The sequence below is a fragment of the Pelmatolapia mariae genome, linkage group LG12 (genome assembly GCF_036321145.2).
Source record: "Pelmatolapia mariae isolate MD_Pm_ZW linkage group LG12, Pm_UMD_F_2, whole genome shotgun sequence".
Taxonomy (NCBI): Eukaryota; Metazoa; Chordata; class Actinopteri; order Cichliformes; family Cichlidae; genus Pelmatolapia; species Pelmatolapia mariae.
In genome coordinates, this window is record NC_086237.1 from 1,608,643 (window position 1) to 1,621,992 (window position 13,350).

Consider the following 13,350-nt stretch of genomic DNA (forward strand, 5'->3'; position numbering starts at 1 on the left):
CCACCTAAAATACCAATAAATACTTGTTTTTTCCCCTTTCCTTTGGTAAAAGCTTGAGAAAAGCTTTTGCAGAATATTTCTGGTATAAGAGCAGAATTCAATACAAGTGAGGAACCCAGTTTATTCACATAACTGAGCTCCAATGCAGAAACCTCCAATTCTGTGTTTGGGGTTTAGTGTTGTTTTAGTTTATCAAATAAACCACTACAGTGGCTCTGGGAAGGCAAAGTATTCCTAACCCTGTGGTACCAGGATATGTGATTTCTGTCATTGGAAAATTGTTCCAAATGTTAGCAATCAAGGAACCAAAAATAACTAACTGACCCACTATAAAAATAAAAATAAATAAATAAATACATGTTCTATTTCTCTGTAAAAGCTGGGATTAAGGGTTAGGGTTTGTCCCATCGGTGGCTGATGATATAGACCTCACAAGATGATTGTAACCATTAACTCGAGACTTAGCATAGAGAATATTAATCATGTGACTGATTCATAAATTTTATGTTCAAAGTATATTATGTATACAATGTTCAAATAGTTATTGGTTACATCATTTTCTTTAAAAATGTCTATAACACCAGAAAGAATTTCTTATTGGACTTTACAACCGTAGTTTTGAGAATGGGCCTTTAACTATCCTCTTTCTTGATTTTTAGCTTTTAATCTTAAAATGGCATGCAGGTTGAAAAATCAATGCATAATAGTACACATTTGATTTTTTTTAAGTAGCTATATTAAGACTTTGGTCAAGTCTTAGTTAGGGTACATTAGGAGAAATCTCTTGCACAGATAAAAGCAATGCCTTGTTTTCAAATAGACATTAAAAAAGTCCTAAGTGACCTGCAGCTTTATTTCCATCACAATAGCGAGCCTTCACTCCATGCAAATTATACACTGGCGCCCCCTAAATGAGCCCGAACATAGTACAGACAGCACCAGCAGCACTGACAGCAGCGGCAGAGATCCGCTGTGAGAGACTGCCCGGGATACCCAGGCGCTCTGACCGCATGGAGAACCGGCTGGCACGGCGGGAGGCAGCGGGAGCGCGCGGTGCCCCCGGTAATGCCTGCTCAGCTCAGAGTCCAAATTCAAAAAATTAAAAGTGCTGCGAGTTAAAACCACAGAGAAAGTTGGTTTGTTGCACTGAGCAGTACCACCATGCATAAAGGAGGCTTGGAGCCAAATTTGGAGGGGTTGAAGTGATGCTTTATTGGGTTAACTTAACAACAACAACAACAGTAATAATGATGATAATAATAACGATAATAATAATGATGATGATGATAATATTCACAGTAATAATAATAATGATGATGGAAGAACATTTTTATTCTCGCGACAACTCGAAGCTGCTGTTGGCTTCTCTCCTCTCCCCTCACAATAGAAATCTTCAACTTAAATGTCACTTTATTCCGACCAATACAACCACCAACTATTGTGATCTGAATTACAATAATAATGGGCGGGGGTGAGAGGGGTCTTTATCCCTCCGCACATCCATAAATCGCACGAAATGACAGTCGGCCAGTGAAGAGTTAAAGGGAGGAGACGGAGAGTGACACGCCTCATTGGGTAGATTATGTGCCGCAAACAAAAAGTGTGTGTCGGTGTGCCAGTCAGCCAGAGCATCGGGCCCCATCTGCACGCCTCTCTCTCCCTCTCTCTCTCTCTGTCTGCTTTTATCCGTGCAGCTCTCTCTCCCTGCCCCGCTCCTTCACTGCCAGTGTCGGCGGCAGCAGCAGCACTGTCACTTTCAGCACACTGGGGAGGAAATGTACTGATACTACGGAGCAGCCCGGGAGCGCATCACCATCTCCATCATCACCTCCATCACCGTCACCGCATCCCCCCTCGCGTCTTTTCGGGGCTTTTTTTCCCCCGGATTGATTCGCAGCATCGCTCTCAAATCGTTTGTGGATTATTGTTCCCTCCTCATCGACGGAAAGGTAGGTCTGTGACGTGAAAGCTGTGTGTGGTTCGGATAGTTTTGGAGCAGGAAAAAGGGGGTGGGTTGTGTGGTGGGTTCGCTTTGCGCGGCACACGTCCTGCAGAATAAACAGCAGGAAAAAAAAATAGGGGGAAAAATAAAGCAAACGCAGATGTTTCCTCGCTGTCGCAGTTCAATCACAGCGCTGATTCGGGACAGTTTTAGCGGATGGGTGAAACACCCCCCAGTTTCAGCTCACCCCCACCTGCAGCGGGTTTGGAGGGACAGGGTGGCTGCTTTCCTCCAGTTTGGATGTACAAACACGCCGCTCGGTGTCTCTTTTTATTAATTCGAGCCTGGCCTTGACTCATATCAGTCACCCGATAATTTGTGAGGCTTTCATCCACCTCAAGCAACTATTTGGGTTCCTTTGAACATAAAGAGGTTCTGTTTAGTGCCGGAAACAAATTTTTTAGCTTCGCATCGCAGCGCCGGGAGCCGCTTTGGAAAGGCTGTGTGCGCAAAATGTTCCAGAGAATCTTCCTGCTGCTGCTAAACGTTTACGAAGTTACAAAATCCTATAAATCAGCCGACTTCAGTGGCAGCTGTTCTTTGTTATTTAATCAAATTTCCACACTTCTTTTAAAACAATGATACTAATGAAAATAATAAATAACAGTAGAAGCCAAACCAGAGGAAAGCATCGCTTTTTCTCTTTTTGCAGCCACAAAACAACTGCGGATACCGGGGACAAACAGACGGTAGCTCATCTGTTCCCACCGCCAATCACCGGCACGAGAGCAGTTATCAATATCCGCCAGTTTATTTCTGAACTGGATCACATTAACGCGCAAAAGCCACGTTTCTCCCCGACTGCGCGCAAAAGTGCACAGACCTTTATCCCAGCTGTGGAGCTTTTGAATGATACTTTAATAATTTTCTAATTAATGGCTTCATTTTTTTGCACGAACTGTGCCAAGACCGCGCCTCGTGGACTATGATAATAATAATAATAACAATAATAATAATAATAATTATTATTATTATTATTATTATTATTGTTGTTGTTATCATATAATAATAACTGCACTCTAAACTGTTAATTATAGTTACTTTGTTATAGGCCCAAAGTACAACAGTAAATCATTTTTATTCATATTTTTCAGTTGCTAAAATAAACCAAACAGTGATCAGAGAACATTATATACAACATATCATTTCAACAATTTAGGAATGGCTTTTTAAGGAAAAGCCATTTGTCTGAATTTATTGTTTGTATTTATTTATTTATTTCTGCCGTCCTTTGTGCCTAATTTACGGCCGAACAAATGTGCATCAGGTGCAGGCTTCCGCGCACAGATTCTGCAGTATTTAAACGCCAGAGGAGGAAGAGGGGAGGAGAGGAGGGAGTGAAAGAGACGCAGCCGTCTAAACACACACATTCAGAGGTTAGAAAGGGAGAAAAGAAATAATTAACTGGTCGTGCTGCTTTAATTACAGTCTCAGAGGGGAAAGTGGCGGATTATGGTAATGAGGCGACATACGCTGCCGCTTGTAGAAAGGAGAGAAAGGTTGGCTGACATGAAATCACTGACTTTGACAGTCCACTTGAAACCCATTGGACATGCTCTCTCCGTTGGACGTGCTCGGACCTCACCAGCTCCTACTGAGGGTGCCGTCGTCTTATTATCCTTCTCTTTTTTCTCCTTTGTAACAAAAACAGTCTTCAGACAATGTGAGAAATCCAACAAAACCAGACACGATATTAAATGGATAAAGATAATATTTATAGAAAAATCAATGATCACACAAGCGTGAAGCACAGTCAGCTCACTGGAAAAATAAGGACGTTAAAAGTGACTCTGGGAACACTGTAGGAAATACAGTAAACGCTTTAACAGGAAGCACCTGGAAATACTGAAGCCCCAAACTTTTTTTTTCATAGTAATTTTTCATTTTCATTTTTCTTTCGTCAGGCAGAGAGGACATTGACGGAGTCCGCGAAGGCCTTCTGATGTTAAAATTAGCATTAATACTTTATTATATCACTTATGCGAACATTATATAATAATAGTCTAATTGGATTAATAGCCGTGTATACTATTATTAACAATAAAAAACATTCTAGATTGTTTTATTCCTATACACATATAGCTTATTTTTACAGACAGCATTATTATTATTGTTATTATTATTATTATTATTATTATTGTTAAATTAATAAAAATTCACGTGATCACTCATCTCTGATTGATTTAGTTTTTTATTGTCGTATTGTTTATTGTGATTGTTATATAATCGGATATTGGGAAACTACATCATCAATATGCTGAAAGTGTTGCCGTCATGAACTTATTACGTGGTTTGAATAAATTAAAAGGAAAAAAAAAACAGGCCCCTCAACGACGCCCTTGACAGCTGGTTTAGCCAATCTGTCTAGGAAGAGATTTATTTCCTATCAGCTGGTACAGCGGAGGGTATAATCCACTAAATAACCAAAGGTTAGGCTCCAATGTGTGATTTGTTTTTGCTTGATGAATATATTAAAGAGGAAATTACGCATTTTGGGGATAAATGACAAAAAAGAGGAAATTTGATGATTTCCGTAAGACATTTTTGAGGCCTGTACTGACGCTGGTTTCTCGTGGTTCCATGTGTCCGCAGTGTGACATGGAGGAGTCCAGCTCTCAGAAGTTGGTGTGGGATGGGGACGCCAAAGCGGTGCAGCAGTGTCTCACGGACATCTTTACGAGCGTCTACACAACGTGCGACATCCCGGAAAACGCCATTTTCGGGCCTTGCGTGCTGAGCCACACGTCTCTGTATGACAGCATCGCCTTCATAGCTCTGAAATCCACCGACAAACGCACAGCACCTTATATATTCAGGGTAAGTGGAGCTTTATTTTGATCACAAATTTGAAATAATTTTATTTTAATGCATCCCTTATACAGGTTATAATTAGCTCAATTTTTGGTAATTATGACTGAAGACAGATTTTACTGATTGGCATCTAAACCGGCCTAAAATGACAATGTATTTAATTTCTGTGCATTTATTTCTGTCCAATAATTAAATATATCCCTAGAGATGAAAACCAAAAGGCTAAAAAAAGGAATAAAAAAAACATATATGGTCACTAAAATCTTAATGTCATACTAGTAGATTTTGCTTGTTTTTAATAGCTATTATAATTTGCTTAATTTCAAGTGGAAAATTAGGTTTATTAAAGCATTGTGAACATTTTTTGTCTTCCCTGAATTATTTTTTTAAACTTAGATTCCAAACTATAAAAATACACGTTGTGCCCTCCTTGTTTCTGCAGCAGTTTGGGGGTAATTCTCTCTTCCCATTTGCATCTAAAAACAGCCTGAGAGGTTTATGGGGGAAAATAATTTGAAATTAATTATTTAAGTATTAACCCAAAATGCTCTTGCTTGATGGTACAGGTGGACACTTCAGCGGCCAACAGCACCTCGGAGGGCCTGATGTGGCTGCGGCTGGTCCAGTCAGCCCGGGACAAAGAGGAGCAGAACCTGGAGGCCTACGTGAAGAACGGCCAGCTCTTCTACCGCTCGCTCCGACGCATCGAGAAGGACGAGGAGTTGCTGGTCTGGTACGGCAAAGACCTCATCGACCTGCTGCTGCTCAGTTCCAGCAGAGTGCCTCCCAAAAGCAAAGGTGAGACAGTAAAGACAGTAAAGTGTTTCAGCTTGTGTTTAAACCATGACATTTATTGTTTTCTTCTTTTAGTTTTTACTTTGATTTCATCCGATGCAGGCTTCACTATCACGCACAATGCACTAAAGAATACCTAAAGTTATATTTACTGCAATGCAGTACAAAGGTCATATTCTTGAAGTAAATTTTCAATAATTTCCATTTGTCCTCCGGTTAGGTTCATCCCACCACTCCTGTCCGGACTGCAGCCAGCGGTTCCAGTTTGAGTTCCCTTTCTTGGCCCATCTCCGGTTCCGTTGCACCAAAAGACTGCAGAGCATTGCTGCAGCCGACGAGGAGCACAGCAAAGACAGTGGCACAGAGCGACTAAACTCAACCCCAACCAGGACCAGCCCAAAGGTAGTCCGCTCCGAAGGTTTCAGCAGTCCTCAGGACAACAATAAACCCTCCACAGACTTTCATAACCTAGCCAGGGATCTAGAGAACAACCGGACCAGCCCGCCGAGTGACAAGGAGGCCGAGATCTGCAGCGAGAGCTCGGGCAAGAGGAAGTTCTCTGAAATAGAGGACAGGGAGTGCAGAGGACCCAGCCTTCCGCAGTCCAAGTCTAAAGACGAGCTTGCAACGTCTGTGCAGAATTACAGAGGAGCGTATGGCCTAGAGGACAACCACCGGTCCTTCTCCCCACCAGGCTCCATAGAGCTGGGGGAGGTAAAGCGCAGCGCCTTTACTGAGGTTAAGTCAGCCCAGCACTCCAAACAGCACAGCAGCAGCAAAAGTCTCCAAAGCTCCAACTCTGAAAACAAAGATGGAGGTCGGCCCAGCAGCAACCCCTCGGAGAAGCACCTTAGCATCAGGTCTGTGCTGTCAGAGACGCAGCCGCCCCAAAGCTCGCCCATGGGCAGCGCTTTCACCTCCGTCAGCCAGCAAGGAGGTGGCAGTGGTGGGGAGAGGAAGAGTGCCTTCAGTCAGCCATCTCGCTCCTTTTCGCAGATCTCACCACTGGTGATGCCACCCAAGCTGCTGGACTGCCACCCAGCGGTGGGCGACACCATCTCCTCCAACAGACTCTACCAGGCTGACCACCTTGCTGCCAAGCTGCAGGGTGCAGAACTGGGCGCCAACTGCCCCGTGCCGGGCGGCATGGCCAAGCAGAACCCCTTTGTCTACGCCACCGCCTTCTGGCCCAAGAACTCCGGACCTATCCAGCTTCAGATGCCCTCAGCTCTCACCCTGCTGCCTCCCTCATTCACCTCGCTCTGTCTGCCCGCTCAGAACTGGTGCGCCAAGTGCAACGCCTCCTTCCGCATGACCTCAGACCTGGTTTACCACATGCGATCCCACCACAAAAAGGAGTACTCCATGGAGCCTCTGGTCAAGCGGCGGCGCGAGGAGAAGCTCAAGTGCCCCATATGCAATGAGTCCTTCCGGGAACGGCATCACTTGTCACGTCACATGACCTCCCATAACTGACTTTTTGAAACTAACAAGGACGAGACTTTTGTTTAACATGGACGGATTGTCAACCTGCCTGGATTTAAGCACTCTGACTGGAAATAGACCACTTAAAAACACAAGAACACCCCTTGCACTTATTTTCACTTTGGACTATAATCTTTGAATTCCTTTTCTGTCTGTTTGCTTTTACTCCCCTGTAAAAACAATTAATGTTTTGGGTGTATGCAAATGCGTTTTGACTTCAAAAATGAATCTATTTATGAAAAGTTCACTTAAAAGTTTGAGAATAAGGGAAGATTTAAATATGTGTAATTGTACAGTAAGTTGTATTTTATATCATATAAATGCAAATATAGAGAAAAATTACAAATGTAGTCATACATCATGGTTTACAACGCAGCAAGTTTTTTCATGTCTACAACGAATATGGACTCAAATTGGGGATATTATGTCAGACTATATTTCAGAGTGCATGTAATATTAAATGATATTGATTTAAGATGCAGTCTATACATTACAATGTAAATAATTTGTTTTATTTGAAATACAAAGTGTAATATTTTGTGTCAGTGGGGAATAGTTTCAGTGTTTCTTCCTTTTGCGGGAATTTACTACTTGATAGTTTATCTAATCATGTTGAATGCATTGACAATAAAATAGCTTTATTTTCAAACTGTGGCCTTCATGGATTTTTTTTTAACTGCAACTCAAATATATATTAAAAAAAATCTTTATATATTCTGTGTTTTGTATTCATACATTAAAACATTAATTTTAGGGATGCAAAAAGTGGACAAAACCCAAAGGTCACATTTTTTTTTTACCTTATTTACATTTTTTATAAGAAATTGATTTTATATATTGCCAAAGCTCAGTGTTACTAAAATAAAAATAAATACATTATGTAATTTTTTTCCAACACACTCCAAAATAAAGACATTATTACAGTTAATAAATCTGATGATGAAATATTTATTGTATATTATATGGATATATGGCTACCTACTATGTTTCCTCCCTGGAAATGAGCATTATTATTATTATTATTATTATTATTATTATTATTATTATTATTACAGCCATTGTCTTTATTTAAGTAGGACACATTATCCACTTAATTAAACTTTAAAATAATAATAATAAAAAAACCTTTATCATACCTGCACATTGGGTCTTTCCCGTTGATAATTTGGTCTTGTATTTATCGAAATAAAGTTTATGTAAAACAAAAAATACATATATAAAATGTTCCGACTGTTTTGTTTTGTTTTTTTTAGTTTTTATTTTTATTTATTATTTTTATTTAAAGCAAAAAGTACATGGGCATGATTTTCAGGCTTCTCGGTAAGCGACCTATTGTTTTACTTTACTGAATAAAATCCGTGCCGTACGCCTACATTTACGATTCGTTTCCATTAAATCACTGGACTTTTTTCTTTGAAGAGCCGCGAACTGCCAACAATGGGCTAAATGAAAAGTTACAGAGAAGCCATGAGTTTCCCATAAATCAATAGGTGAAAATAATTTAAATGTATAATTTTTTAAACACGCCGCAAACTGAAGACAGCAGTGAAGTGCTGCTGTAAAACACCCAAATAACAACCATCTATCAGCCTGACGGTGACCTTTAATCTGCAGGATATTTATGTTAAAGAAAATCAAACAAGCAAACAAAAAAGAGTGATAGAAAGTAAAACGTGATAATATTTTTGGATCAGTACTCTGTATTTCCACCACGTTATGAAAAAGCAAATATAAAAAAAAATACCACCGGGTAGGGAACGTTTCAGGACACGAGCTGAACAGAAACTGGTTCAAGCGCGCCATCAAGTGGTCTGTAAGCAAACTGCACAAGCGGAGATCCCACTGGGCAGCCATAACGAGTTAGGATATATATGTGGAAAACTAAAACCCTTAAATTATATGTAATTTAAGATCTTTGTTTTTAACGAGGCATCAGAATCATTATATGACTCATACCTGTAACCATGACAATATCCCTATATGACCATGGCTGAACTCTTCAGGCACTGTATTGTGAATATATTTGTATTGTTTCTGAATACTAAAATATCAACTGTGTCTCAAATCCACTGTGACACTGGTTCTTGGAGGAATGAATATTTGAACACTAAAAGTACACAAGCATCAAAGAGTATGGTAAAATATCACAGCCATAGTTTTCCCAGTTCAAGTGTCAAGGGTTAAAAAGAAAACAGCTTTTGGGAAACCACATCATCAGCACGCTGAAGCTCGGCGTCATTTCCCAGAAGCCACTTGTATGAGGACACGGGGCTGCATGAGCCTGAATTGCTGAGTTTTCTGTATTTGTTCAGAACTCTATGGTGCCTGCAAAGCACAGTTCTCAGCTCTGCATAATTACTATTTAAGTGAAAACTTTGAAATGAGCATTTAAAGTAGGAAAACATAATTCTGGATACCTCTTCTTAGACAGACATCTGAAAACCTGAAACCAAATCTGTGTGAGGATAAGGTGTTAAAAACGTCTGCTTCTGGGTGAAAACAGAAAGAAAACTCACAAGACGGATAAAAACTGCAATGCAGGATAAGAGAGGAAGGATGCCTGTTTAAATAAGCAGACAAAGGATATTTATTAGGTCATCTTCTTGTGTAATGTAAAGCTTTAGGCTGAACTGCATCACTCAGGAGAGCAAAGAAAAACAAAACTAGAACTGGAGCTGCAGTGAGAATGTGCTGAGAGACGTGCTGGATGGAGAGCAAAAGCACATAAAGAGGTAGAGGCTGAGAGGAGTGGATACAGCAGGAATCAACGAGGCTCACATGATGATAAATTACAAACCGGTGCACATGTCCGCATGTTGCATCTCATCTCAGAGCGACACACACCTCCCACTACAGCAATCCAAACAGGTCAATCTCACCGTAAAGGCATGCGATCAACGGGAAGCGAGGCCATCGTTAACTATCACCGCTCGCCCTCTCCTCATAGCCCGGACGCTCCTGTGATATTTTGTACCCTCGTGCTTCGCTGCTGGTGTCATCGTCCCACTTGGGCCCCAGCTCCCCCCCCCCCGTGTCACATTTGTCACTGCATCACTCATCGCGGAGCAGCGCGGGACAGTTTATATCTCTGCTAAGCTGGCACTTCCATTTGGCCTCCTGCCCCAGTCACACTACATTTTTACATTTCAGGCATTTAGCTGACGCTGACATCTAGCAGGGAAATGAACAAACAGGTACAGCGACCTCAGACAAGTTCAGTTATTTGATAGGAAACATGGTTTCTGGACCCTTCTTTGGTTTTAGTTTGTTAGTCCAGCTTTAAAACTGAAGATGTGTTTCAAACAAACACTGTATGCACAAGATGGGAAGATTTCTGCAGATGTAAACTTAGAAGAAGAGAGCTAAGATTATTTTTGTTTAACGCTTCATGATAAACTCAGAGGACAAAAAGTTATGGTCTGCTATAGTCATAGTCTCCCTTTGGTTTAGCAGGTTTGTTCATGACTAAACCATAAGATGCAGTGACTTCCTAGCTGCTTTGCTTCCTGTTTTTGTAACTGTCTGCTCCACCTGGGTTTATCTGTATTCACTTCTTTTTACGTGTGCCCAGTCTGCCTTCTATTTTTCCTTTCTAATACCCACCTGTGGTCTTGTGTTCCTCTTTCTGTTGTTCTTCTGGATCTCTCTCTTTATAATAAGAATGTAGTTATGAATGACGTTATGCAGACAAAAAACACTGCTTTATCAGGACAAGAAGACCTTGACAGTAACACTCTTCAGTTTGACTTACAGAAAAAAGTAATATGTAGTGGGGTTATTGATATTTAGTGGGGCTTGATTCCTGTGTCACTTGATGGGAGGAAATCAGGACAGAGGGGAGCGCTGTAGGTGGACTGTTGTCAAATTCAAATGTTAGCACTGATTTATTTCCTTCTAAAGGTTTCTGCATGATGTAGCTTTACTTATATATTCCCCTAATGTTAACTACGAAAGGTCAACACTGCCATCTCTCTGTGCTAACTGCTGCATGATCACATATGCTGTCAGAAAGTCGTCAGTTAGAATTTTCCCGAGTTGTGACTTTGCCTGAGATTTTAGTTAAACACATTCCTTCATTTGACTGAGAGAAAGCGATCCACCCCGAGTTACATTTCAGTGCAGTTATGGTATTAAGTTTATTCTGATGCAGCTATGGAGATACCACACCAGCTTGTAAAACATGTCTTCTGCAAGCATGGACCTATTACTGTAATGAAAGACAGTAACTACAGTACAGTAGTCTCATATTTGGTGATGAGCTCTGCAGCTCAGGTTCCAAGGGCAGTGTTTTTCTAACCATTACAGCTTTAGTGAAGGTGTTGGTACTGCAGAGCACATATGGCCTGATCGCATACAACACATCCGGTTAGAGCTGCTGTGAAATCTGACGCTGAACCTATAAATGAAACCCACATTGAAGGTTTCTATTGTAGGAGCCCCAGTAACCTCTTGCTTATATTAAGAATAATTCCAGTGGACACGCTTTTTAAAAACTTAACGTGTTTCGTATTCTCTGCGACTGACACTGAAAAACCTGTGCAGTAAAACGTGGTTTCAAACTGACTTTTGACGATCTCAGAGTAACAGGAGCCACTAACGTTGTTCCTGGAGCATGTGCTGAGCTCAGGAGCTCCAAACACAGGTGTCCTGTGTGCGCAAAGGGTTGGGACAGCGAGCTAACAAGGCTGTGAAAGAAAAGCTCAGATCAGAAGTATCGATTTCACACAGCGTGAGTCCTGGCCTGCGACCCTGCTTACACACAACGCAAGCTGTTTTCAAGTCCTAATCCAGGGTTTACGCAAGGCCAGTTCCTCCTGCTGCTGTCTGATGTGATGTCGCTGTCATATCATTATTTTTTGAACGTCTAAATATATACAAACAGCACCATCTCCTGTACACTCCGCTATTTCTGACTCACAATGCACTCAATCTACAGGTCTGCTGACAGGGACAAATTTACACATCAAGTCCACCCCGTGCATCTCGCTCTCTCTCTGAGACTCTACCTGTCGTCTGATTCTCAGATTCTTCAAATCGCGGCAAAGAGTCTGCAGATAGTACTGCAGGTTACACCTGTTTCCCAGCCTTGAGGCTTGAGGCTGGGAAACAGGTGGCTAAATACAGTATACACAGCTGCACCTTGTTAAAACAAAACAGCAGTATAATATAAAAGACCCTTAATAAAAGTTACATTTATAGGCTATTTTTATTTCTTAAGGACTACATAGGTAGTCATAGGACTCAACAGGACAACAAAATATGACCTCCTATTTTACCAGGTTAAGTAAAATACACATATTGTAATATTAACATTGTAATTTCTCCAGCTTGAGCATACGTGGTCTTAAAAGAATTGGGTTAGACAGCACTGCTGGTGAATGCTTTGAAGACTATTTATGTTAAAAGTTAAAGCTAAGACAAAGCATCTACAAATTAAACAAAAAGCATTGAAACAGTTTTGTAATTAAACACAATTATATTTGTGGACGTTAATGTTTTAAACTGAATTCTATCAGGAGAAAATCATTTAACCCTCACTTACAAATAAAAAATAAAATCCACTAACTTCACATTAACAGAACTGGGACAATTCCAAGAACACTATAAACACCTTTTTCAGGAGGAACCAGAAATATGCTGCTCATGGTGACTATTGTTATTTAGGTTTGGTAGAGTAAGTAAAATATAAGATCATATATTTTCTGCATTTTTGAGGATTTCTTGGTTCTTGGTTGAATCTACTTTCAGCTGCTCCCTTACAAGCCCTTCACAAAAGGTGACCACACCTCTGCATGTTTGATTTTGCAGATTATTTTTAATTTCTGTCTCCTATTTCCCTCATTTACATGACCTAATTAGTATAAAACTTTCTCTTAGCTGAAATTATCCATGAATTCTGTTAGAAGGCTAAACACCATCATTAAATATATGAATTTTTGGGGGGACAACACTTACATGAAACCACTACACTCAACATAGCCTGCGCAAGTTTCAGGCTGATATAGGCATGAAGAGATTATGGAGGCTTTGAAGGGAATGGAGAAAAAGCACCGAATGTGGAAGAAAGAAGTGTAAAAGACAAACAGTGACAGGACCATTTTGGGTGTAGATGTTCATATGTTGATAACCTTACCCTGTAGCTGAAGGTTGAAGGTGTGTGTGTGTGCAGGCTGTGGAGTGCATGTGGTACAGTGACTGGAACCAAACACCTCAGAAGAGAGTTATGCAATTTTTTAATGATACACATAGAAAACAAA

The 13,350-nt window shown here is 40.7% G+C and overlaps 1 protein-coding gene across 1 annotated transcript; it reads left to right on the forward strand.

Annotated features, from left to right (window-relative positions):
* The first annotated feature begins 1,619 nt into the window (after nucleotides 1-1,619).
* prdm8b (PR domain containing 8b) lies at nucleotides 1,620-7,735 on the forward strand. The gene is made up of 4 exons (XM_063490534.1): nucleotides 1,620-1,949; nucleotides 4,595-4,819; nucleotides 5,380-5,611; nucleotides 5,829-7,735. The coding sequence occupies exons 2-4, from the start codon at nucleotides 4,601-4,603 to the stop codon at nucleotides 7,082-7,084; spliced, it is 1,707 nt and encodes a 568-aa protein (XP_063346604.1). The 5' UTR covers nucleotides 1,620-1,949; nucleotides 4,595-4,600; the 3' UTR covers nucleotides 7,085-7,735.
* Nucleotides 7,736-13,350: the final 5,615 nt, after the last annotated feature.

Excerpts from the sequence above, each read along its gene's own strand:
- prdm8b (XM_063490534.1), top strand. The coding sequence starts at position 4,601 with ATGGAGGAGTCCAGCTCTCAGAAGTTGGTGTGGGATGGGGACGCCAAA. Across the intron at positions 4,820-5,379 it reads CAGCACCTTATATATTCAGG|GTGGACACTTCAGCGGCCAA; the intron begins GTAAGTGGAGCT and ends TTGATGGTACAG. Across the intron at positions 5,612-5,828 it reads AGTGCCTCCCAAAAGCAAAG|GTTCATCCCACCACTCCTGT; the intron begins GTGAGACAGTAA and ends TCCTCCGGTTAG.